This window comes from Lepidochelys kempii, chromosome 8 (assembly GCF_965140285.1).
Source record: "Lepidochelys kempii isolate rLepKem1 chromosome 8, rLepKem1.hap1, whole genome shotgun sequence".
In the NCBI taxonomy this organism is placed as follows: domain Eukaryota; kingdom Metazoa; phylum Chordata; order Testudines; family Cheloniidae; genus Lepidochelys; species Lepidochelys kempii.
In genome coordinates this window covers 22,014,229-22,039,408 of record NC_136387.1, presented here as the reverse complement: position 1 = coordinate 22,039,408, position 25,180 = coordinate 22,014,229, and the positions used below count along the sequence as shown (strand labels likewise).

General features: G+C 51.7%; 2 protein-coding genes across 16 annotated transcripts in view; both read right to left on the bottom strand.

The window, feature by feature from the left end:
• AFAP1L1 (actin filament associated protein 1 like 1) overlaps positions 1–6,785 on the bottom strand; it is a 59,372-nt gene extending 52,587 nt beyond the window's left edge. The window contains exon 1 of one of the 5 annotated variants that reach the window (XM_073355831.2): positions 6,597–6,785. In XM_073355831.2, coding sequence (XP_073211932.1) covers positions 6,597–6,612 — 16 coding nt within the window. In that variant the 5' untranslated portion in view covers positions 6,613–6,785. The remainder of the gene's footprint in view (positions 1–6,596) is intronic. The other 4 variants (XM_073355829.2, XM_073355830.2, XM_073355827.2 and 1 more) reach the window with 4 other exon arrangements.
• A 7,770-nt stretch (positions 6,786–14,555) lies between these two features.
• The window catches only part of ABLIM3 (actin binding LIM protein family member 3), a 110,118-nt gene continuing 99,493 nt past the window's right edge, over positions 14,556–25,180 (bottom strand). For 7 of the 11 annotated variants that reach the window (XR_013636147.1, XR_013636150.1, XR_013636152.1 and 4 more), the window contains 6 exons: positions 24,541–24,688; positions 21,284–21,313; positions 19,692–19,750; positions 18,806–18,866; positions 16,794–17,135; positions 15,781–15,861 (listed from right to left, as the gene is read on the bottom strand). Coding sequence is in view for 3 of the 11 variants with exons in the window: in XM_078854025.1 (XP_078710151.1) it covers positions 14,718–14,831; positions 15,781–15,861; positions 17,128–17,135; positions 18,806–18,866; positions 19,692–19,750; positions 21,284–21,313; positions 24,541–24,688 (501 nt within the window). In the remaining 8 variants the exon portion in view is untranslated. Of the gene's footprint in view, positions 14,832–15,780; positions 15,862–16,793; positions 17,136–18,805; positions 18,867–19,691; positions 19,751–20,578; positions 20,843–21,283; positions 21,314–24,540; positions 24,689–25,180 lie in introns of those variants that run through there. The other 4 variants (XM_078854023.1, XM_078854024.1, XM_078854025.1 and 1 more) reach the window with 3 other exon arrangements.

Below are 25,180 nucleotides of genomic sequence, written 5' to 3'. Positions count from 1 at the left end.
TGGCGGTCATTGATGTCACGCAGGTTTATAGACAACAGATCTGGGCATTTCCAAGTCTGCATTCAATTTCAGGACAGTGCCTGCTCAGGGGACAGGAATTGGGGTTGGTGGGGTGTGTGGTAGCTTCTATTCCTGACTCGAGCAAGTCCTAAGCAGGTTTCTATCCCATGCTGTGCCTCAGTTTCCCCGCTCTGTAAAATGATACTAGGTCGCTACAAAGTACCAGCAATGAAAGTCAAGCCCCTTGAAATGAGATGTCACATTTTGGTTTATTTCATTGAAATTTTACCAAAAACTTGCAAAGTTCCAGGATTTTAAAAGTTCAAAAATCCAGAAGCACCCCCCACCACACACACACACTAGTCGAACCTTCCTTCCTAATGAATTACCAGGATGTCTCCCTGCTGTTCTGACTCTTGATTAGCAAAAGACATTTGGTGTCACCCAGCAGTTGGGTTTACTGCGGTTCTGCTTTCAGGACCGAGTGTGTGAAAACAATGCTGTTGGAGGAAGAAAACCCATGGCATTTGTAAAATTTCTAATTGCAAAATTCATTACAGCAAAGATTAATTTTCACATCAGACTATATGAAACATCAATAGTCTCACTTATTTCCAGCAGAAGCCTGCCTTTTTTTTGCAACAAATGTTATGAAAAGCAAAATGTTGGGGCAACAGAGTTACTCAGAACTAAACTGCAAATACAGGGGAGTGAGAGGGTTGCGTTGGTGAACCTTCTTAAATAATACACTTATTTATTTTCACACAGTGCTGGGCAAGCCTTTCCTAGTGCCTAGAGGGAAGGATAAGGTTTAAATGAAAAGTGCTTTGAGCTCCTTGGCTGGAAGATGCTACAGAAGGGCAAAAAGATTTTAGTACTGTAAGTGGATGAAAGCCAATGCAGTCTCTTTGGCCTCATGTGGGTATCCACCAGTCCCAGGTGGCCTGGATGAGCTCTGCTCATCAGACTTTTTGCAAGCTTGATGGGGTAGTGCATGGAGCGGTTTATTCATGCCATGTTCCAGCGCGGCTGGGCTTGCGTCATCTACTGCAGCTGAACAACAGAGTCAGAGGGCCTTGACGCGAACAGAGTGATCATTCTGGAGAGCAGCATTTCCAGGTTACAGTGAGCTCTGGAAACTGGGCACCGTTTCCACACCACACTTTATGCAGGACAGCCCTCTGAGTGATAAGTGGCCTGCCCTGCAATAGCCTGAGGAGTGTGGAACAAAACAGATATCCATTGCCAGCAAATAGTAAAGTGCACAGGCCTGCTCATGGCTTTTCCCCAACCCAAGTAGTCACCCTCTACTGATATGAGGAGGCTGGCAACGTGCAGGATGGTATCACTCCAGATATCCAGACTGAGGTGCTGGGGAGGGAACCCAGTCACTGGAGTCACAGCTGTTCCTCTTTTCCCAGGATGGTCCTTTCTGAAATTTATTTGAAACTCGTGCTCTAGCAAAAGGCACTCAGGACAGAAAACTTTGCCCTAATTAGAGATAAGCCTGAACCAGAACCCGAGATCTAAATACCGCCACACTTGGGGCTCCAATCACATCTCTAGTTACAACCTCCTCTGATCCAGTAGATGCAAAGTAAGGAGCAGATTAGGACTTAGGGATCTGGAGCCAGAGGAGCTTGAACTCAGCACTGAGCAGAAGCTGAGCAGCAGGGCATGGCTAGTTGCTGCTGGCCACTCCTAGGGGTGGTATGTGCTGCCTTGTATGAGAGGATGATCAAGGATTCAGGAGTGTGAGGAAACCTGGTGGGGCACTGGAAGGTGGAGTCCCTCCACGGAGGTGCAAGCCTAGCAGGAAGCAGGGCCAGCCTCATGGGTGGGCAATGCCGGCAACAGCTCAGAGCACTGTGACCAGGGGCACTATAGTCAAGAGCTGTGTTTCTCAAACTGGTGGGGTCCCAACCCAAAAGGGGGTCACAAGGCTATCGTAGGGGGTCAGTCGGGAGAGTGGCAGCTGGGCACCCAGCTCTGAAGGCAGCACTGCTGCCAGCAGCAGCGCAGAAATAAGGGTGGCATGATATTGTAAAGATGGCACCAAAATATAAGCTTGCCCAGGGTGCCGTTTCCCCTAAAGCTAGGCCTGGAAGGAAGTCTTGTTTACAGAATGAGCAGCTGAAGTTATTGGAGATCCTGATGTCTGAGTGACGGTGGGCTCCTTGTTGCCTGCAGTTCCATTCACAGTGCCTGCCCAATTACCTTCATCTTCCCCTGGAATTGCTGCACTCCAGGCTGATGTTCTGTGGGTAGAGTAGTGGGGGGAAGGAGCATATGCAGCAATGGAAACCCATCCAAAAGGACGGGCTTCCATTGCTCTTCTCTGGTTTGCACTGAACTATAAAAAGCGGCTGCCTTTTAGTCCGGTTAGAATTGCAGTGGCTTAGTTTCCAGAGGAAGGAATGGCTGCAATGTGGGGGAGAGCTCTCCACTTGCCTTGGAAACCAACAGCTGGGCTGATACAATATTTCTCACCCCTTCACCCTCTCCACACGCCCTTCTGCAGGGCTGCATTTTAGTAGAGGCTGGGATTCCTGCAGCAGAATTTTAGGCAGCAGATCAAGTATGATCCAGGGTCCCTCCCACCAAGCCAGTGCCTCCTTGTTCCTGTGGTGAGATGAAGTCAACTTTAGCCCTGGTGCATCTCTATTGGCATCAATGGATTTACACCAGGAGGAATTTGGCCCGAGAGCTGGAATTTTAGAGAAGTCAGGAAAGAGCAAGTAATGGCAAGAAGCAATGGGTCCACGAGGGCTGTATCCATAGCTGTCTAACACAATGCTCAGATTAGTTGCTTGTGCTGGCCTGTCTCTTGTTAAACTAAATGGCCCCCTCCCTACACCACTCATGGCTTGTTGCTAAAGGCTCAAAAACAGGAACTCGTCAACAAGGGAGATCAGTGCAAACACATGCGTGCACACTCAGAGCATTATTACACAAATCACAAGAGTTTTCAAGTTCCACTGCTCAGGAGCTTACAGGAGGGAGCAGGAAAGCTGGACCTTTCCCTGGGGACAAGAGTTTTCCCACACACCCTCACTTGCAAAGCATTTGGTTCACCTGGAGCATGAAATCCAGTAAGGCTAAGGGCCAGAGAAGCACTAAGCAGGGACAAGGGGCAGAGCATGTGTGACATGGAAGCAGCACTGGATGTGGCTAGAGGGCAGAACATAGGCAATGCAGGGGGGACATGTCTTTTCTATCCAGGGTGAAGGACCCAGCAGTTAGGGAAGGGGAGCCCCAGGACACATCTGAAGTTTCTCTCCAGTCACTGATGCTCCTTCCAGAAACCACACAAAGCATGGAGGGCTCCCAGAGCCTGCAGCTGATAAACAGAAGGGCAGCAGGACGTTTAGATTAGCACAGAGCAGCCCGGGTGCCAATGGCAATTTATTGTAAACATGAAAGGAGAGTGCAATTGCTGCTGAAGTTACCATAGAAGGCACCTAGGAGAGAGAAGCAGCAAAGCAGAGCTCAGCACAGGCAGACCTCAGCCCCTACTTGGAGAGTCACAGCTGGTATACACTGAAGAGTTACATCGGCATAGCTATGTCTCGCAGTTAAACAGCCCTTAGCACAAGCCCCATGATGAGTCTGAGTCGGCTGGCCTGTGCCAGCCATGGCTGTCTAATTGCAGTGTAGACAGACCCTCAGAGTGCCCAACTGGAAACTCATCTTACTAGGGAACCCCCTTAGTAGGGAAATGCTGGCATTTCACAGACATATTCAGCCACATTTTTAAGGGGCCACTGATTTCGAATGTCTGTTTGGAGATGCCTGAGAATCAGGCCTTGGGTGTCTCAAGTTGCACACTCAGGATCAGTGGCCTCTTTTGGAGGCTGTGTGTATCAGCCCTTTAATTCCTTCAGTCCATTAGTTTGTTAATCTGCTGGTCACAGGAGTGCAAATGTTAACACCCAGCAAAGGGGATACAGTGGACTCCACTGAAATCCTCTGAAGTGAGGATGGGGAAAATTAACTCCTTTTTTTAAAATTCAAGCTGTGGCTTCACAAGCCCAAATAAAATGGCCACATACAAGGGGTTACAAGCACAGTACTGTGTCAGCTGCATACACCTCAACCCCTTCCTTTCCCGTGAGGTTAGGATTAGCCCCATTGCACAGGTGGGGAAACTGAGGCACAGAGAGGCAACATGACTCTTCCCCCAATTCCCAGAGGAAGTCAGTGGCAGAGCTTTCTGTAGTCTGATTCCCAATTCCCTGATCTGACTCCCTAGACAGACACATGGTCCAAGTGGCCAAGGAATGACCCTTGAGCACCATTCTCAGTACTGTCCTGAGCACCACACACCCAGCAAGGCTACCTCACCTGAGAGAGCACCCCGCCCCAGCTGTGAGAAGTAGTCCCAGCTCCTTTGCTGACTAGGACAGGTCCCTATGCCAGATGGCTGTGCAGCAGATAGGGTGACCTGAGTTAGTTAATGAAGGAGAGGGCTGTCAGCCTTCCCCACAAGCCCCATCCTTCACGGTGGATAGGCAGTCAGCTCTGAACACTGAGCAACCTTGCAATGAAAAATAATAATAATAAATCCCAACACAAGTTTCCTCTGAGGAGACACCACCCATCCTTTTACATAAAGGGAAGGGAAACACTTGACTCTCAGAAGATTTGTCTGCTGCTAATGCAGGGCTCAATCGAGCTCAGAGCATTCCCACTTTTCACAGCAGAAGTGACCCCTTTGGGAGGCTCATTCTCCTAGTCTCTCCTTCATCCCACTGGCCCTGTACCAATGCTCTACAAAATGCTAACAGTGCTTACATTGGAGTCATCTTGCCTTTCTGGTCCAGGGATGCTCCTCCCAGATCTGAAAGTTGGGATCTTCATCACAAGTTGCTGGGTCAAGCAGGTTTATTTATAACTACAAATCAAAGCCATGTAGCTAAATGAGATTGGCTCCAGAGACAGATGCAGGAATGCATATACATAGAGGAGGTATGTATAGCACTTCCAGAAAGGAGCAACAACACTCCCATCTGAGAGCTACCCCTGCGGGTATCCTGGGTTAGGAAGCACCTTCCACAGATGGTCTCAGATGGCACTTCCCTCCTGGGCTGATTCACTCAATGCAGAAACACAATCCTATATTACACTTGAATGCAATTATTTTTCTTACTGTTCTTATTCATCCCTTAAATTCTTAAAACATTTAAAAACAAAACAAAAAAAGCTAGGCTACTTTCCATCATTAATTTCTCCCAGTTTGGACAGTGAAACATGGACTCTATAGTCACTAACTTTTGTTTCTAGTCAAGGTTGCTCTCAGCTTCTCCAGCACTAGAAGGATACTGTGATATTTGTGTTGCTGACACTAAAGGGGAAGGGTTATTAGTTAGAACTGCTGGCTCTGTAATTTCCAAAAAGTTTCAAGGAAACATCTCTATTGATCTTAGGTTTTTGTTAAAAATACATACAGAGCTTGGGCCAAATCTTGAAGTCCTGCTCAGGCAAGAAATCCCTATTGACTGCAATGAAGATATTGTCTGAGTAACGCCTGATTTAAATCAGTTTAAAGAGCCTGAGGATTTGGCCCCGTTAGTCTGGGGATACATTGGGCCCCAACAGCCTCCCTGCAAATGGCTAAGCCGAGAAGGGGAGCTGGTTTACAACCCACCGCGCAGTGAGAATGTAGGGCCCAATCCTCCAACACGGTCACGCAGCTCTTGATCCGCGAGCAGCCCCCCCGACCCCAGCGGGGCCACCCCCGACCCCAGCGAACGCCAACGCCCCGAGCCCAACGCGCGTCGGCGCGGCGCCCCAGCCAGCCCTGGGCCCAACAGCCCATCGCGGAAGGATCCGCCGCTGGGATGAGCGGGGCAGCACAAAGCACGTGTCTAGGAGCGCAAGGCCATTGGGTGCCCAGGTGCCAGGCAGCGCCACCTGGCCGCAAGGACACTGCTCGGGTTTCCCAGCCGTGCCTGGGTCCCTCGGAAGCGCCTTAGCGACGGGAGACAAAGACACCGGGGCGGCTGCCGTGCCGAGCGCTCCAGCCCCCCTGCGGGAACAGCCTCCCCCACAGCGCTCTGGCTGCAGCCCCTGCGGCCAGCCCGGGCGGGCGCTTGCTGCTGCCCCAAACACGCACGAGGTCCCCTGGGACGGGACCCAGCCTCTCGGCAGACCCTGGCGAGTCCCGCAAGCCGGGTGCTCCCGCACACAATGGGCGGCCGCCCCCCGCGGAGAGCAGCGGTGGGTGTGGCAAGGCCCTTTCGGGCCAGGGGGTGGCAGGGGATCGGACCCTGTGCTGGGTGGTTATGTCCTGGGCCTGCCCCTAAGTCCCGGGGGTTCTGCCCGGGCTGGGCAGCCCCGGGGCCGCAGGAGCGGTGCCGGGCGCACGCCGCGCTCAAAGCGAGGAGCGGGCAGCAGTCCCCAGCGCCGCGATCCCGCCGGCGGCTGGGCGCTAGGGACCGGAGCTGTTCCCGGGAGAACCCACCGCAGCGCCCAGACGGGGCACCTGCTCCCCGGCCCGGCCTGACAGAGCCAGTGCCCGCAGCCCCCCGGCCCGGGCTAACGCACCCAGCCCGTGCGGGGCAGCACGGCCCCAGCCCCGAGCGAGCCGCGCTTACCACTCAGCCTGTCCATGCTGCCGGCGGGTGCACGGGCGCGAGGCGGCAGCGAGGGGTGCAGGGTCCCGACCTGGAGCGCCCGGTGTCCGGCCAGAGGATGCGCCTGTCTCGCCTGGCACAGAGACGTCAACCTTTAAACCAGCTGCCCCGCCCGCCCTGCGCTTCCCCGGCTGGGTGCGGGGTCTTAGCGCCCGCCCAGCCCGGCCGCCGCACCAGCGGCACGGCCCTGCGCTAGGCGCAGCGGGGAGGACACCTCTGCCGCCTCCTGCCCCTCCTCCCCGCCACATCTCCCCAGCCAGCCCCCGCCCAGCCACCTCTCCGGCCCCCATATTCCCCCAGCCAGACCCCACCCCACCCACTGCTCCTGCCCCCCCAGCCAACTCCCCCACCCCAGCCACCTCTCTGGCCCCCACATTCCCCCACCCCACCAACTGCTCCTGCCCCCCAGCCACCTCTCCAGCCCCCACATTCTCCCCATCCAGCCCCCACTCCAGCCACCTCTCCTGCCCTCCCCATCCAGCCCTCACCTCTCCACTGCTCCTGCCCACCTCTCTTGCCCCCCACAGCCAGCCCCACACCCTCCCATACTTCTGCCTCCCAAGGTCCACCCCACAGCCACACCTTCCACCCACACACCTCTCCTGCTCCCCCACAGCCAGCGCCTCACTCCACCCACACACTCCCCAAGCGCTTCCACCCCCCTGCAGTAACAGCCTCCCCACAGCACTCTGGCTGCAACCCCTGCTGCCAGCCCAGGCGGGCACTTGCTGCTGCCCCAAACACCGAGCCCCTCACCCCAGCCACCCAGCTCTCCTGTTCCCCTCTCTGAGCCAGCAGCACCTCACCCACCCCAATCCCTCAGCCTCTCACCGAGATCCCTAGGCACCGTGCTGCAACAGCCTGTTCCACCATACACACACCAGCTTTTCTCTCCCTCCCCAATACCTGTCCACCGGCAAAGCTCAAATATGGTGGGGCACTGAGCAAGCCAAGAGGAACACAAGCAAGCCGCAGATCACGCAGAGCTGAACAACGGGGGATACTTTTAACAAAAATACAACTCTTGTTTCCTGAGTCAGCACTTTTACTGTACATAGCCTGCCTTATTGGAAATCCTGGGGTGAGTGCAAGTCTGTGTGGGGTGGAGGAAAGCTGAGTCTAAAATGAGGGGCAGTGATCAGGATGTTCTCCCCCTGCCCTTACACTAACCCCTCCCCATACTCCCCCTTACCCATTTCCATAATGATAGGAGCAAGGCTCTCCTAGCCTGAGAAATAGGCCAGCTTTCAGTTTCCTCCCAGGTGAAACCCTAATCACTCTCCTTTCCCGCTGCTGTGCTTCTGTAACTCCCAAGCTGCTCTTCCTTTCAGGGTTCTGGGGTGTTTCCCTTGTACTCTGGATCTTGCATCACAGCTGGGGTGACAAGCGACACCTCACATGGCAGGCAGCATCTGGAGTAGCAGAATTCCCATAAGTACACAGTCTGTGTGGGAGTGAAGCCCGAGAAGTTCATCCTGATCTGGGCTGGGAATTCGTCACCTGCTTATCTTCTGCTGGCTTTACAGGATGGATCAGCGTAGGGCATGTTGTTGATAATCACTGGGACTGAACAGACACACCTGGCAGTGCTCCTAGAATGCTTTTGTGAGGTTCAAGGGTGCAAGGGGTAGAGGTCAGCCACCAGCCAGTAACATTGACGCTTCTGGGCTCCAACCTGCGCAGACAAAGGGACTGGCATGTTGTGAGTCCACCACACTCAGGTGTGTGTTTGGGAAAGATGGATTTGCACTGTTGTCTACCCAGAATAGATGAACATGGACAGTGTCAGTGGAAACTCCCCCCACAACACTGCCTTCCCTATGTTTCAAAGTCGTTCTGGAAATACCAGCTCTATCCAGAGAAGTTCAGACTCTCAGGTCTGCTGGTATCTCAGCCCCTCTGCTGAGATTGTAAACATGGGGGCCAGTTAGTGTTTCTCCTGGCAGTCATTTCCATGATGTGCACATTTGTCTGCAGAGAACTCCCAGACTCGTGTCACGGGACCTTTCAGATCCTTGTGACTTTTAGGCACTACCACTCCCAGACCAGAGCTGAATGAGTGATACAGAGGCAAATAGCTCCATAGCCCATTAGCACCCCCAAGAGCCAACTATTCCCCAGAGGAGCCAGCTGCCTTCCCAGACACGCTCCCTCCTCAACCCCATCCGGGAACCCAGATTACTTTCTTTTCTCAGAGCACATTGGGTTTGCTGCAGCTAAACTGCAAATAGATCTTTTCCTCCAATTCAAATTCTGGTTAGTGGTGGAGGGCACACTCAGGCCACAGCTTTCAAAGCAACTATAGAAATGGCCAGCTGGGCCCAGACAAGCTTGTGGTTGTGGCCTGCAAAGCACTAAAATTAGCAGATTAGAACCAGCCAGAACAATGGTCTTCATGGAAAGGTTTTAATGCCCCCACCTCACCCTTCTCCTTGTGGTGAGCTCCTGGGGGAGCAGAGCATAAGGCAAACACTGCTCGCTGCAGGGATTGGCTCCTTCTTAGAATTCAGTAGGCTGCCTCGCTGGAGAATAGATCTGGTGGGATGGGAATACAGCCTGTACTACAGACATGGTGGACACCAAACACAAAGGTGACAAGGAGACAGCCCTGTCTGCTGCCCCCTTAAGGCATATACAGGAACAGCACATGTCTGCTAGTAGCATATTCCGCCAGCCAAGGAAATTGCTCCCAGTGCTGTTTGGTAAATCATCTTGCAGCCCTGCCAGGCCTTTTGCACCTTCCTTGCTTTTTGAGAGCAGCTGCCTCCATTTGTCCTTTGTACTTTCATTATGTTTTGACCTTTCCTGTCAACCTCTCATGGGCCCAACAGGAATTTTGCCTTTGATTTCAGTGGGAGCTGGTTTGGCTCACCAGTATTCACACATAGTTTGCTGCTGGGGTTAGGTAAGTGAAGGAAGGTGTTTTGCCTCCATCATTGTGGGCCCTTTGGCATGCTGGCTAAAATCTGTGTCTCCCCCGCTGAGGCTTCTGTTCCCAACTTACCCTAAAGACAAAGGCCTGTGTGGGAGAATAGGGCCCTTTGTCTCCCCTGCCACAGAGTGAGGAGCAGGAATACCAAGGCCAGAGGGCTCATGCTGTATGCACTACAATGACAATGCAGTGGGACAAACTACACGAACAGGGTGGCAGGGTGCTGGGCTTCAGCTTTTCCCTTTTGCCCCTCCTCCTGAAGGGCCACGCAGGGGCACCCCACAGGGCAGCTGCCCCAGGGCACACTACATAGGTACAATATTAATAAATGGAAACATCCAACCCCAGCACCTAACAGATGGCAGTCCTGCATCTTTCCTAAAAGATCCTGCACTTCAACTGAGTCTGAAACGAAACTCAGCAATCACAGCTGCAAACATCTTCCTTTTTGACAGGTTCATGGGGAGGATGTTTCCTGGTAGGTTCCCCCTGGAAGATCACAAACTTGGAGGGAAAGCCCTGCCTCCCCACATAAAACAGTTTACTACTGTGCCCCCAAAATATATATCAAAACTACCTGCCAGGAGCAGGGATCAGCAATTATATTCTGCCAGCGTGAACTAGTGGACTGATCACAGGGCTGGGAGCCAGGGATTTCTAAAACTGGCTCTGTCTGATACACTGCAATAAGTCACTTAACCACTCTGTGCCTCAGTTTCTCCACCTGCACCACAGAGATAAACACACCTCTCCCACCAGGGGGATGTGAAGAATATTTAGTTAATACTTACAAAGTGTTTTGAAAATGAAAAGTGCTTTGTGAGTGCTAAGCATCGTTATGATTTGAAGCTCTGAATCCTCTAGGGATTATCACGGGAGTTGCTGCTGGAGACTGAGGTTTCTCATAGCCCCAAATAGCTGAGCTTGATTTAGGGAGATGCAGTTTTATGTGGGTGAAATCATTATAAATACAATTGGCTGCACTTACTGCTGTGCTAAAGTAGACAGAAGCAATTACCAGCACAATATTACACTCTTCACTTCATTCCACAGCCCATTCCATGCTGAGGTAAAGCTTAAAGACCCATTGCTGCTTGCTGAAGACATATTTTCTTCCTGCTACTCCAGTCTCATGGTGCCAGCCAGGGGGATATGCAATGGTGCCATGTACCAGCACAGCAGGGCAATGGGCCAGAGTGGGTAGTTCCCCTATCGCACATTGGGAATCTGATGCCAGTTCTTTGTGTATTGAGTTTGGTGGCCTCAACCTAGAAAGTAACATGAGGCAAATGCAGCACAATCAGCAGCAAGAGGCTGGTTCTCTCTGGGGAGAATTCAGCATTCACCTGAGGATGGCCTCAGTGATGGTGCTCACCTGATGAAGGGGATGAAACCCAGCAGATGACAGAAACCAGCATGGAAAATTCCCAATACAGGTTTTAAAGATAATCACTGATAATCAAAGAGCTGGAACAGGCCCATTAGGCCATGGAGTCCTTTCCCTTTGCAAGAGCAGAACATTAGCCTCCACTCCCATAACAGAGAACATAACAACTGATACGACACTGGAGTGTGAGCTTGCTTTGCTGGGCATGGACTGGAGAGCATGGGGTGGGCACTCCTGGGACCTGCCTGAACATTCACTCAAGAGACCAAACAGGAAATCAGAGAAACATACAAGACAACAGGCAAATGGATTTCTGTTGAAATAGCATATTAGTAAAAACACCAAACAAGCAACAAAACTCTACAATTTCCCCCAGAGTTATAGAGAGTCCTTGCAAATGTCTTTATTACCTCCCTCCAAGAGGCTGCTCTAGCAATTTGATCTGGGACAGGGGACGTTACTAATGGCTGAGAATCAGGAAAACTCCAGCAGATAAAATAAAAAGGGGAGATGCAGCTGATTCAGTTTCTAACAACAGTCTAACATGCCTCCTTCCCCCTTTTCCTACAGCTCTCAACCAGCTACTTACACACCCGCTTAAAATCTCATGAGTAGACAGACTCCAAACAGACCCCAAACCAGCTGCTGCTACTTCAGGACAATTCCTAACCAGAGAGATGGGGCCTAAGCTACAGAGTTCAAAGAGTAGCATCCCAACTCCCCCAAAGTCCAGGCCTGGATGGATCTGGGATCTTGATTCAGGCCCACTTCAAATCCTTACAGCCACAAAACCCCTCAGCAGAGGTGCTGTTAGGGACATATCCACCCCCGATCTTGGGCTTTATGCATTACACTTTGTAAACGGCTTGGATCTGTTACTCTGATGTAAAATTACTAACAGTGGCTTTGGATGTGGGGGGTGGGGGGCTCTGATGAGGACAAACCACCGTTCTGTTACTTGCAGGAGAAGAAATTTGCAGGTATGGGTGGAAGGAGCCTGGAGCAGCTGGAAAGGAGTAGACTAACACGGCTGCTACTCTGGAGCAGCTGGGACACTGTGGTTTGGAAATATGAAGGTTGGGAAACCTATTTCATAGCACAGTACTGACAGAATGACTCCTGTGATCAATGTCAAATCACTCTGCCATGGCCTATTATTAAAGAACCACCACCAGTACCAGGGAAACTAGTGACAAATACTCCACCCAGAACAGTTCTGCTTCTACTGCCTATATTTCCTTTCCCCTGTGCTTTAATTCCCAGGGACTGTTTTCAGGCCGTGGGGGAACATGTCTCTTGGAAGCCTCTGTTGCTGCTTATTTACTATTCCTCCCTCTGAAGTCATAATCATCTGCTTGTGACATCCCAGCTGGCTCTGTGGAGAGACATGTGATCTCACAAGCAGATAAGTACTTTTGTGGAGGGGAAAGGAATAAGCCACAGAGGAATGTAAGACCCTGATGGGATGAGATCCTGTTTGCAAATGTCCCCAGTAATTAAACAAAGAACAGGGGAAGGGAGATGCTGGGAAGACAGGGTCTCTCAAGAGGATTGTCCCCCTGAAGAAGGCTTTGCAGAGTTTACCATGTCAGGCTGGTGGCCCTTTAGATAGGACAGGGGGATGGTAGGCTCATCAGTGAGCCCTCTGGAGCGAGAGGTAGCACATGTTCCAGTCTCTCAGCTCTGGGCCCTGGAAGTGTTGCAGATGACACAGATCTGACACATCTTGTAATGTTAGGTTTCAGAGTAGCAGCCATGTTAGTCTGTATCCGTAAAAAGAAAAGGAGTACTTGTGGCACCTTAGGGACTAACAAATTTATTTGAACATAAGCTTTCGTGAGGTACAGCTCACTTCATCGGATGCATTCAGTGGAAAATACAGTGGGGAGATTTTATATACACAGAGAACATGAAACAATGGGTGTTACCATAAAGACTGTAACCAGAGTGATCAGGTAAGGTGAGCTATTACCAGCAGGAGAGCGGGGGGGATCTTTTGTAGACAGCCCCCCAACCTGAAGCAAATATTCACCAGCAACCACACACCACACAACAAAAACACTAACCCAGGAACCTATCCTTGCAACAAAGCCTGTTGCCAACTGTGTCCACATATCTATTCAGGGGACACCATCATAGGGCCTAATCACATCAGCCACACTATCAGAGGCTCGTTCACCTGCACATCTACCAATGTGATATATGCCATCATGTGCCAGCAATGCCCCTCTGCCATGTACATTGGCCAAACTGGACAGTCTCTACATAAAAGAACAAAAGGACACAAATCAGTCGTCAAGAATTATAACATTCAAAAACCAGTTGGAGAACACTTCCATCTCTTTGGTCACTCAATTACAGACCTAACCCTTCAAAAACAGACTCCAACGAGAGACTGCTGAATTGGAATTAATTTGCAAACTGGATACAATTAACTTAGGCTTGAATAAAACTATTTCCCCATGTTTATTTCCACACACACCCCCACTCTTCCTCAGACGTTCTTGTCAACTGCTGGAAATGGCCCACCTTGATTATCACTACAAAAAGTTCCCTCCACCCCGCTCTCCTGCTGGTAATAGCTCACCTTACCTGATCACTGTCCTTACAGTCTTCAGAGTAACAGCCATGTTAGTCTGTATTCGCAAAAAGAAAAGGAGTACTTGTGGCACCTTAGAGACTAACCAATTTATTTGAGCATAAGCTTTCGTGAGCTACAGCTCACTTCACCCATTGTTTCATGTTCTCTGTGAATATAAAATCTCCCCACTGTGTTTTCCACTGCATGCATCCGATGAAGTGAGCTGTAGCTCAAGAAAGCTTATGCTCAGATAAATTTGTTAGTCTCTAAGGTGCCACAAGTCCTCCTGTTCTTTTTACATCTTGTAATGATTCCCTATGATTTGCATCAGCAATGCCCTGCAGGGTTTGGCTGCCCCTGAGCTCCAGTGCAGGGGTATTCTCCCCTGGCAGCTGGGGATGGGAGAGCAGGAGAGGGAGAGAACAAAATTGAGGCGCTGCCAAATTGGGGTGAGGGGCCATGTCACTTCTACCAGGTGCCAACACAGATGGCATCTAGGGAGGGAGTCTATGTTAGCAAGGGGTGGGGTGGGCCAGGCCAACTCCATTCACTTTCCTCTTTCAGTTCAAGCCCAGCGGGTAGGACTGATGAAGGGGGAGGGAGACTGCAGCCCCCTCCCCCAAGCACTGAGAAGAGGGGCAGTTTAAGTATACCAGGAACCATCCTACTATCAATGGCTGAATCAGATGGCAGGGCCCCGCCTGCTGGGAACCCTGGTGTGAGGGAGGGAACCGCTTCCTCTGGCTCCTGAAGGCGCCTGGCCAGGCTGTGCAGCGTGAGTGATACCAGGCCAGGAGCCCAGGGTGTGAAGGGGCAAGGGAGGGAAAAGGGCCAGTCTTTTACTGAACATGTGTTGCAGATACCCCCTCCTCCACTGGCCTGGGATTTCCAGCCACTGCAGGTGAAGGTGGGTGTCTGAGATGGCCTGAAACTCCAGAAGGTTCAATACACAAACATTCTCACACCCCGCCCCCAATCGTATTAGAATAAAAAAAGAACATAAAGGAAACAAAGAGCATAAAAATATCTGAGAGACTTCAATTTGCTCTACGGTGTTCCAAAGAGAGTGGCCGTTCCTCCTATTGTACAATAGAGAGAGTTATACAGAGCTTCAATATAGAGATCTTTCTATACATATATATATATATTTATAGGTATGTATATATTTATAGTGCATTGCGTTTAAAACAGCCGTGCCTGCTTCTTCAGCTCGTTCCTCTTCCACAGGGCCAGGCGGTCGAACTCCGCAATGGTCATGCTGAAGATCTGATAGAACTCGTCCTGTGACAGGTGGCGCTGTGGGGACAGCAGAGAGGGGCATGAGGCTGGGTGTATGGGCCTGTGACAACACGAGGGAGTGCGGCTGCCATGGCTCATAACTGAGAGAGCCTGTGCAGATGCCATTGTGACTCTGCGGGAGCATACGCAAGCGACTGCCTCTGTATATGTGTGCCTATCTGTGTGTGCACGCATGTCATTGTGACTATCCAAGTGTTATTGTGTGCAGCTGTGTGTGTATCTGTGTATGTGCAATTGTAAGTGTGACCAGATGCAATTGTGGCATGAGCACACACAAATGCCTGTGAGTGTGCGATTGTGGCTGTGCAGAGCTGAGTGTGTGCGATTGCGGCTGTGTGTGTGCCTGATGTGTGTGAGCATGTGTCTGAGTGTGATTGTGTGTGAGTATCTGTGACTGTGGCTGGGTGTGAGCATGACCGCATGCCAGCGTGTGCATAAGTGACCCCCTTCCTCAGCCTGCGGCTGGGACACAGATTTGCACTGCCAGTGCTGAACCCCGAACACCGCGCTGGTGACCTCTGACCCTCACCCAGCACTGGGGCTTTTGTTGGCTTCCGGCAGCCAGCCCTCCACAATGGGTCAGTGACCTTCTAACCTGAGCTTTTCAAAGGAGGGAAGCTTGGGAAAGAGCCGGCAGGGGGAATCCCCTCTGAATTGTCCCAGAACTCGATGGGGTGGGGAGGAGTGATAGCATTGGTCTGATGCTGCGCTCAACAGGTGATGTCCATGCAGACAGCATTAACCCCTGCTCTATCTGCAGGGACCTTAGTTCTGAAACACCTCAGGTCTCCATGCTGGGAGATGACATCTAACAGGCAGGAGGGCAGCTACCCTTGCTCCATTCGGACCTCCTGCCCCAGCCCTAGCTGCACTGGGGGAGGAGGGAGACAGTGTCAGAAGGGAGTGTCCCAGTGATATTCTCCCCAGCAGGGAAGGCTTTGCTTACCTCTAACCGAGTCCTGTCCACATCCTTGGGCAGCTGGTTCCTCCCCCTGGTGGTCACCATGAGCAGCTCATAGGGGTATATCTGCAGAGATAGATGAAGAAACGTGGGTAGGCTCTCTGAGCTGAGGGAACCCACAGCAACAACCCAGCGTCTAGTCCTTGGGTCTGTTCTGTTTGGCTCAGGGGTGGTGATTCTCAGGGGCCCAACTCTCATGGCAGAATGGAGCTCAAGCTGACACTGCAAGGCAGGGGAGCTGCTCTGATGGAGAGGCTGCCCTGAGGGGCGACACTAACCCAGCTCCCTGTCTGCCCATCTCCAGGCTGACGGCGAAGACCGCTTGGCTTGTCACAGAATGGTTCCAAAACTTTTTACTCAGGCAACTCACCAACTGCATTTTGTCTTTTTTTGCAACCCACCATTACGTACGTGCATCCTCTGCCCTGGCACCTCAACCCTAACCCTGGCCAAGTGTAGAGGAATGGCCAGGGAATGAGCCTGCCCCGCATTCCCCCTGCAGCAGTGGCTCCTGTCCCATGAGGCTAGAACCGGCTCCCTGCTCTGGGTGTTGTGACCTGGCATGCAGGGTTGTAGCACTCGGGTTTGGTCCAGTTGGTGGTGCTACAATCCCATGGGCCAGGTTGCAACACCTGGAGCGGGGAACCAGGCCCAGCCCTGCGGGACTGGAGCCAACAATGTGGGGCGACTGCGGAACAGGCTCACAATTCATCTCCCCAACCCATCCAGGGTCTCCCCTCTGAACCAGGCTGGGAGAAATGTATGTTTGCCTAGGCCAGCGCCCAGTGATGCATTAACCTGGTTCTGGACATAGTGACCCAGCTAGAACCTTCTTGGGACTCACTGGTGGGTCAGGACCCACCGTTTGGGAAACACTGGTGTAGGCGATGACCTAACATCCTACCTAGCATCCCCTCTCCCCATCTAATAGGTTCAGCATCCACAGCTGGGTGGGAGCTGCTGCTGCTGAGCCCAGCACGACAGCTGTGGTCACCCACCTCATCAGTTCTTCCCCCAGCATGCAACTTTGCTGGGCAAAGCATTTGGAGACACCCGCAACGTAAACCATGCTCAATTGCAGCCCATTCTGTTGGAGCTGATAATAGCAGGAGGGACAGGGTGGCTGGAATTGAGGGAAAGTGAAGCCAGGGCATGTCTGAGGGAAGGGAAGGTATCTGGAAAGGCCTCAGTTCAAACATGGGCTCCGGAGACCAGCCCAGGACACAGGAGATGGAGGGACAATCCCCAAGGACCCTGCCCTGGTGGCATTCGGACATTAGATGGCATCACTGACTGGATGGCAGCTGTTCCCCTCTCCACGGAGAGTTTTACCTTGTATTCTGTAGGGAGAGAAAGAGAAGGAAAGAGACAAGAAACGAGTCAGTCAGCAGCCTCTGAGCCTTCCCTTTGCCATCAGGCGAGAGCCCCGACTCCCCACAGGAGACATGGCCCCAGGTGTGTTCTCCCCTTGTCTGTCTTGCCTCTGGCAGCTGCTCCCAGGGGGCTGGCCTGAGGGTGGGGTTACAGTGTGCAGGCTGCTCTCTCTCACTCCCACAGCTCCTGCCTTCCCCACTGCCACTCTACACCTGGCATCTCACTCATGGTTTCTAACGCAGCTCAGGAGGAACGGAGGCACCAGCAACACTGCGGACAGTTCAGCCCAGCTCCATTGAGAGTGCTGGTGAAGTCAGGGCCTGATCCTGCAGGGTGCTCAGGGCCCTTCTGCAGCATTGACTTCATGGGAGTAGAAGGTGCACAGCTGCCTGCAGCATGGTGGGGCCTATGAGAGATGCTACCAAGTGTTTTAGGCCCTAAAGGTACTTGTTGCTTTTCAGAGGTTTTTAAAAGGCTTTTCATAATATGAGCCCGAGTCATCCCTGCTCTGGGGCTGCACTCAGCACTAGGCAGAGGAAAGGGGGGGCAGTGGTGGGTCTCCAACAACTAACCTGACCCTGCTGCTAATGGCCCCTAAGGAATAACCAGGGGGCAGTATTGTTCAATGAAGGGGATATGAAATGCCCCTCATATGCTCTATGTGCTGGGGGTGGCTCTCTGCCAGCCAGAGGGAAACTCGCTGTCATGAGAATTCCCTGGATGATAGGTCAACCACCATTGCAGCCCCTTGATGCAGAGATGAACTGGGCCCAATATTCATAGGAATAGTTTCATTACAGTACTTTTACATTGCAAAGGAAACAGTGCTATGGTTTAACTTTAACCGTTCCCCTGCTGGGTTTGTAACCCCAACACTGCAGGAATTTGCTAGGGAACGAGAACTGGAAAGAAAAACTAACTGGACAGTGACAAAGCAAGAAACTGATTAGCCTATTTTCATTCCCCAAGCTGGCAGAAATGCAAAAAGCAATAGCAGGAACAGTGACAAATCCACGGATTGTTCTTTCAGTTTTACAGTGTCAGGGACCATCGGTAACACAGCTTTGAAATGCATCATTAGCAATGTTTCAGAGTAACAGCCGTGTTAGTCTGTATTCGCAAAAAGAAAAGGAGTACTTGTGGCACCTTAGAGACTAACCAATTTATTTGAGCATAAGCTTTCGTGAGCTACAGCTCACTTCATCAGATGCATATTGTGGAAACTGCAGCAGACTTTATATATACACAGAGAATATGAAACAATACCTCCTCCCACCCCACTGTCCTGCTGGTAATAGCTTATCTAAAGTGATCATCAGGTGGGCCATTTCCAGCACAAATCCAGGTTTGTGAGGGTGTCCCTGATCTGCTGCCACAGGGCCAGCTGGGGGCTCTAGGCAAGAGCACAAAACAGTGTCTCTTGTGCAGGACCTGCAGGCTGTCGTGTTCAGAGCTCACAGCTGACTCTGCTGCGCAGGATCTGGAGGAGACTATCTAGCAAGCGCTCACTCCCATAAGAGGGGCCATTCTAGGGCCTCAGCAGGATGGTGGTGTCCCTTTTAAGCACATTGCCACAGGCTCTAGCAGCACATACTGTAGGACTGCTCAGGCTTCCCAAGCACTGTGCCCTGCTTACCTCGCATCCCCCAGTTGACAGCGTTTGTGCTGTCATAGTGGAAGAGTTCAGCGCTGGGGGGCTGCAGGAGAAATGAGCACACAGAGGGGTCAGCACAAGGGGAGTCTAGATAAATACTCAGCCCTTCTATCGCACCTTCCATCTGGGGATCCCAAACCATTTTACAAATGTTCTAATTAATCCATCCCGAAGTAAGTGTCATTCCCCTCATTTTACAGATGGGGAAACGGAGGCACAGTGAGGTGAAATGAATTGCCCAAGATCACATAGTGAGTTAGTGGCAGAGTCAGGAATACCACCCAGCACTCCTGACTCCCAGACTGGGCATACAATCATAGGACCATTTCTAAAGTCCTTGTTGCCCAAAGTTACACAGCAAAGACATCACTCTGGAAAACAAACACCTCCCGACACTCTGAAGCAGAGGTTCTGTTCCCCTGCATCTGAACTCTAGGAATCTGGAAGAGATTTTACTTTCAGGGTAGGGCACTTGCCACTCCTAGATTCCCAGAACTGGGTGAGGCTTTTCTGATCTCTAGTTTCTACTTGGATTCCACACAAAATACACCTGGGAATCTCTGGATGTGTCTTAGCAGAGGTTGCAGCGCCTGGAGGCAGGTGCTATGGCCAGGGTGCCTCTGTTCCAGGAATGCATGTACCTCCAGAAAGAACTCCCCCAGTTCTGAGGATCCTGAACCCCAGACTGAGGATTCTGAACCCAGGCACAAAGAGGTTTCAATAGCCATGAGGATACTGCCCTAGAACTGCTCCCCCTCCCCATTTCACAGGAGGAATAGGTACCCCACCTGTGCAGCCACTCGCCCATGAGAAACACTCTGAAACACCGCCACCTAGTGGCAGGTCAGGGGTAGCCAGAGACACTCACCCTGTGCAGCCCGTTCCTTCTGTAGGCAGGGAGGGATGCAGATTTCGAAATGAGGGGATCTGAAAAGAGAAACAACAAACTGCATAATCCCAAGAGCAGGGACTTGTGCCTTAGAAACCCTCAGCTACTGAGCCAAGGCCAAGGCATCTGGTCCCCAAACACAGCTCAGGTTTAACTATGAAGAGGAAGGAGGACACCTGCAGGGTCTAGCCCAGGTGACGACACTCCCTCATAGCCACAGCATTGGCAGGTGCATCAGAGAAAGGAGAGATGCAGTGCTGCAGCTGGTCCCTTCTGCAGGCGAATGCAGGAGCCCATTGGATACCTTGCCTGGGGGGTGGGTTCCTCTGCACTTTATATTCCTGGGTCTACCCTGGCAGGCCCCTGTCCCAGTCACTTCCCTCCCAGCTGAGGGCTGGATACCCCTTGGGGTCCTTGGATTCTGCTCCCAGTGGCTGAGTGGGCTGTTTCCCTGGGGAGTGAGACACCAGGACAGAAACTCAGAGCGCTGAGTCACCTTGGGCCCAAGTGGCAGGCTGGGAGGGGCCTCTCAGGACCTAGAAGACTTTGCTATATGCACTCTGCCCCTCCACCTGAGGTGACAGACACTAATGCAAGAGGCCTCCCATCCCCACTAGGAGCTGGGTACACAGGAATATCACCATGTTCCATGGGGGAAACAGACTCAGGACGCCTACAATTTTAAGTCGACCTATTTTAGGCCAACGTAGGGCAATGCCCACCAACTCTCCTTCTGTTGGTGGTGCACGTCCTCACCAGGAGCACTTCCACTGACTGAAGAGGGGAAGTGTAGTGGGCAGACAGCCAGACTCTCAGCTCTGCACAGCTCCCCGCCAGGAGCCTAGTTGCCCCCTGGGGCTTCTCACCTTCCTACTCCCAGCTGGGAGCAGTGGGGAAGCCGCCCGGGGCTTCTTGCTTCCGGCGGGGAGATCCACATCCAGAGTCCAGTCAGCTGCCATGCTGCCAGTAGGGAGGGAGAAGCTGGGACCCTAGTGGGCAGCAGGGTTCCCAATAGGGACCTGTGTGGAGCTGAGAGCCCGGGGTCTCAGCCCACTACGCTTCCACTCTGCAATTGATGAAAGTGCTCCTGGTGAGGATATGCACGACCAGCAGAAGCTTGGAGAGGAGGCCTGGCAGCAGGTCCAGCAAAGCCATGAAATTGACAAGACAGCCAACAGCCCATGTAAGGAACTCAGCATCTGCACAGACCCTGTGTCACCCTAACTACACCGACATAAGCCCTATGCCTCTCGTGGAGGTGGAGTTATGATGTTGATGTAGTAGGGCACTTACATCAACTGTCTTATGTTGAACTAACTCTGTAGAGTAGAGCAAGTCTGAGAGAGAAGGGACTTACCCAAGATGACAGCAAATCAGCTGCAAAATAGAGACTGGAATCCCGGAGTTCTGACTTCCACTCCCATGCTCTTATGACCAGACCACACTCCTTTCTAAAGGAAAAGCCACCCTGGCCTCTCTGCCTGCAGTGGAAAACCCCCTCCCCACCCCACTTTCACAAGGCCTGCAGATGGAGGATCACAGAGTGGAAGGGAGGGGGAAGATATACATACCACTGTCAGCTAGGTAATGTGTCCGGGGAGCTGCAATGAGAGACAAAGCAGAAAGTCAGCACATCAGAGGCAGAAAGGCATTTACTGTGATAAAAAGCCCTACCAGGCAAGAGGATCTGGGTTTTCAGAGACCGGGATCCCTCACCTTGCTTCCATGGCCAAGGAAAACCTCACTTCACAGCATTCTCTGCTTCTCCCAGCACTACCCCACCCTCCCTCCCACCGCTTTCATCTCCACAGCATTTACCCTTTCTCTTCACAGCACCTTCCAAGTGAGCATCTCAAAGTGCTTTATGAATATGGGTGAGCTGAGCCTTCCTGCCTGTTGTGGTAACTGGGCCTGCAGACTTACTCTATGAGCTCAGCTATAACAAGTGAGTGGAAGTTTATAAAAGGTCACAATGAGCTGTAACAACAGATCTTGATGGGAACAGGTATGCCAAGGAGACAGAAAGACTGAACAAGTCCACACACAAAGGCCTATTGATCTAACGCAAGGGCTGGGTTAAGCTCATGCGTGATAAACAAGAAAAGTGTGGAACCAGAAATCAGTGAACCAAAATTGGTGTGTCAGAAACTAGGCCTAATTGGTGGACAAAATGAAGGGATGGGCTATTCCACCCATCACTCCCTTTTGGGGTCCTTAATGAAAGAGACACTGGGGGAAAATTAACTGCTGGAGAGAGCTTCACCATCATGGCTGCCAACCCCACCATATCCTGGACCTTCTTTGTCCTAATTCTGACAGATGTCCTGATCAGACTGGGCCAGAGACAGGGACCTAAATGACACCGCAACTTCCACCAGTTCCAGCCTAATTCCAAATATCACCTGGGATGTGAGATTTTCTCTCTCTTTCCTCCCTGGCATATGTCCTCTTCCTTGCCCATCTAATTTCCTTTCTTTCCTAACTCTCTCCTTTTTAGCTTCTGTCAGGCTTAGCTGGCCAAGACTATGGATTTTGCAACAATGCTGTAAGTCTGTGACCAGAAAGAGGCAGCTAAAAGCAATGCTCTAAACAGCGCAATGCTGGTACGAGTTTTCCAGGTCTCCGATTGGCTGATAAAACCATGTGATGGGCCTGTGTGTCTCCAGCAGAGAGGTTGCAAGTGAAAGTCAGAACCAGAGACAGAAGCTGCATTTTCCATCGTTGCTGTTCTTTTCTCTCCCCTTTTTGTGTTTATCTTGTTTTCTCTTCTCAGGAAATGGGACTGGACTTTAACAACAGCTCCAGCCCATCTCAACTAACTTCTTCTCTTTTACCTAAAAAGGACAGTTATTACCATCTCTCATACCACCTAAGAAACTGTCAAACAACGTTTTTTTTTTAAAGGGAAGGAGGGACGTTGTTAAAATGAAAGCCCAATTTAATATTTGACATTTCAAATGCTTTAACTAGTTTTCCATCTTTTTCTGTATCTTTAATAATGGGTTACTAAGGATTTTTAACAGGGTGTTTGCCATGGTACTAAACAGACTGACTGAAGTCTCTATATACTAAACACCGAACCTTGTTTAACACTGTTTAATGTTGGACAGAGACCGGGTCATGTTAATACCTTTAACTCTCTGTGCCCCTTTATTCCATCTAAATTAATACAAACCTTCCCACCCACATTCCCAGAAGGATTTGCCCTCATTTTACAGATGTGGAAACTGAGGCACAGAGCGAGAAAGGACCACACAGTAAGTTAGTGGCAGAGTGGGGATTAGAACCCAGAGCTCCTGATGCCTAGATTGCTACTCTAACCACTAGACATGCTCCCTCTCTACAAAGGCCTGAGAGCACGGATGCAGTGGGCCCATCCTCCATATCACTATTCGCAGCTCCTGCAGCATCTTGCGAGCTTGGCCACTGGGGCTGAGGGAGGTGGCTCTGCCCATCTGCAGAGGGGAGACTGCATCTGAAGCCTTGACGAGACTGCAGCCTTGGGAAGCTCAGAGCTGCCTTTTAAGGCCACAATTACTCTGGCCATATGGAGAACTGCTAACGGGTCTGTTAACAGTGGCAGCAGGTTCTGCCTCTACTGCTCCCTCCCTCTGAGAGCTGATGCGATTATGGGACCTCAGCCAGAGCAGCAGGGCTTGTGCATGGGCAGGAACCTCCCCCTACTCCATGCCTTATATCCCCTGGCGGACCCGCCTCCAAGCAGCACTGAAATATCCCTGTTTTCAGAGAGTGGCACTACTGAGACCCCATAGCGGGCAGGAGCATCACCACCAGAGCAGCCAGCGAACTCCTCCATAGGAACTCAGTCCAACTAAGAGGCCAAATGGAGGATGAGCTGGCAAGTTGGCTACGGTGCCATCTAGTGACCAGACAGGTGTGTTATTTCTTTGTAGGCCTGAATTTCCCAGTCCACAGAAAATGAAGGTGGGACTGACTGCGTGGCAGCCCTACGAACGGGCACCCCTAACTCACAATGACAAGGGGCTCCCAGAGAAACTCAGCTAAGCCCAATGATCTCGGGAGCTGTATTTGTCTTTGTGTTTGTCATTTCTTTGCCTCATGGATATAGCTATGGGACCAAACTAACACAAGCTCTGGTCTCCTCAAGGCTTCTCCACCATCTAGGCGCTCAAATACCCTAACAGACGGATCTGATGTTATTCTGGCTCCCTGAGGCATTCAAAAAACCAAACACAAGCACCAAATACCTGAAGCATAGACCCAAACACTTGGCCTTGTACACATGCCTAGGGGAGTGTGTGTAAAGGACAGATGGTTCCCTGATGCAGCCAGCAGGGGAAAGAATTGTCCAAGACTAATTTCTTGGGGCAAACTATGTCCCTTACAAACATCCAACCTCTCCAGCCGTGTTGAAAGGCTCTGGTTCAGGTGTTCTTTCTTCCCCACCATGCCAACACCTCATGCCAGGTCGTGCCCTTGTAATGGAAGTAGAAGTGGGAACACAGTATGTGGTGGGAAGAAGAGATAGCAAAGCCAATGGCTGATTTTTGTGATGTGGCCACATAGTCTGAGACCCACCAACTCATTTCTACCCCCCCTCCCCCGGCCACAGAACAGCCCCCTGCTGGGAGAGATTGCTGGCCAGCCCCATGGATCCTTTCACGCTCACATGGCTGGATCCGATCCAGCCTGTGTACATCTGGGCATTGGGGGTGAAAGACTGTTTATCTCATTCACAACCCCAAACGTCAGCCAGCTCCCAACCAATTAGAAACCACAAGCTCTTCATCTTGTGTGATCCGAGAAGCCTGCCCGCTGCTGCTATGGTGCTCTTCGCATTCCTTACAGCCGTTCAGTGAGCTCTCGTAGCCAGCTGTGTGCAGGGCCTCTCTGCTACCGGCTGAGCTGCGGGGCGGCGTCCAGGGGTCAGCGTAAGAATTGGATCGTGCCTTCATCTCTTCCTTCAGGATCAACCTGCCGATGCCGCTCTGGATCTAGGCACCGCGAGGGGAGACGGAAAGGAAAACGCTTCAGACACGGACGGGAAGTTCTCTGCCAACCAACAGCGGCAGCACAGCTGCTGACATTACCACGGCAGCATCACCCCATCACGGTGTCAGCACACAATGCCACTAATGCTGGAGTTTGCTGGTCCTGCACTCAGAGCAGGTAAGGCCAGCCCTCCCTATGGTTCTCACATCCAACCCAGCACCCAGCCAGCAAAGAGGGCTTGGTGCCCCTTGGTGAACACATTGGCTCCTTCCCCTCCCCAAGCAACACCTGCCCCATATGGCAGCTCCACCCTCCCCCTGGTCACATTTCATAGGAGAGGGTTCTTAGCCAAAGTCATTAGGTCTGTGGGTGTCTGTGCAAGGAAGGAGAAAGTCCATGAAGGGAAGGAAGGCACCAAGGAACAAGTGGGCCTGGGCGACCTAGTGCACCGGCTTCCCCTGGAAAGGCCTGAGCCTGGAATGGAGGGGCCCACA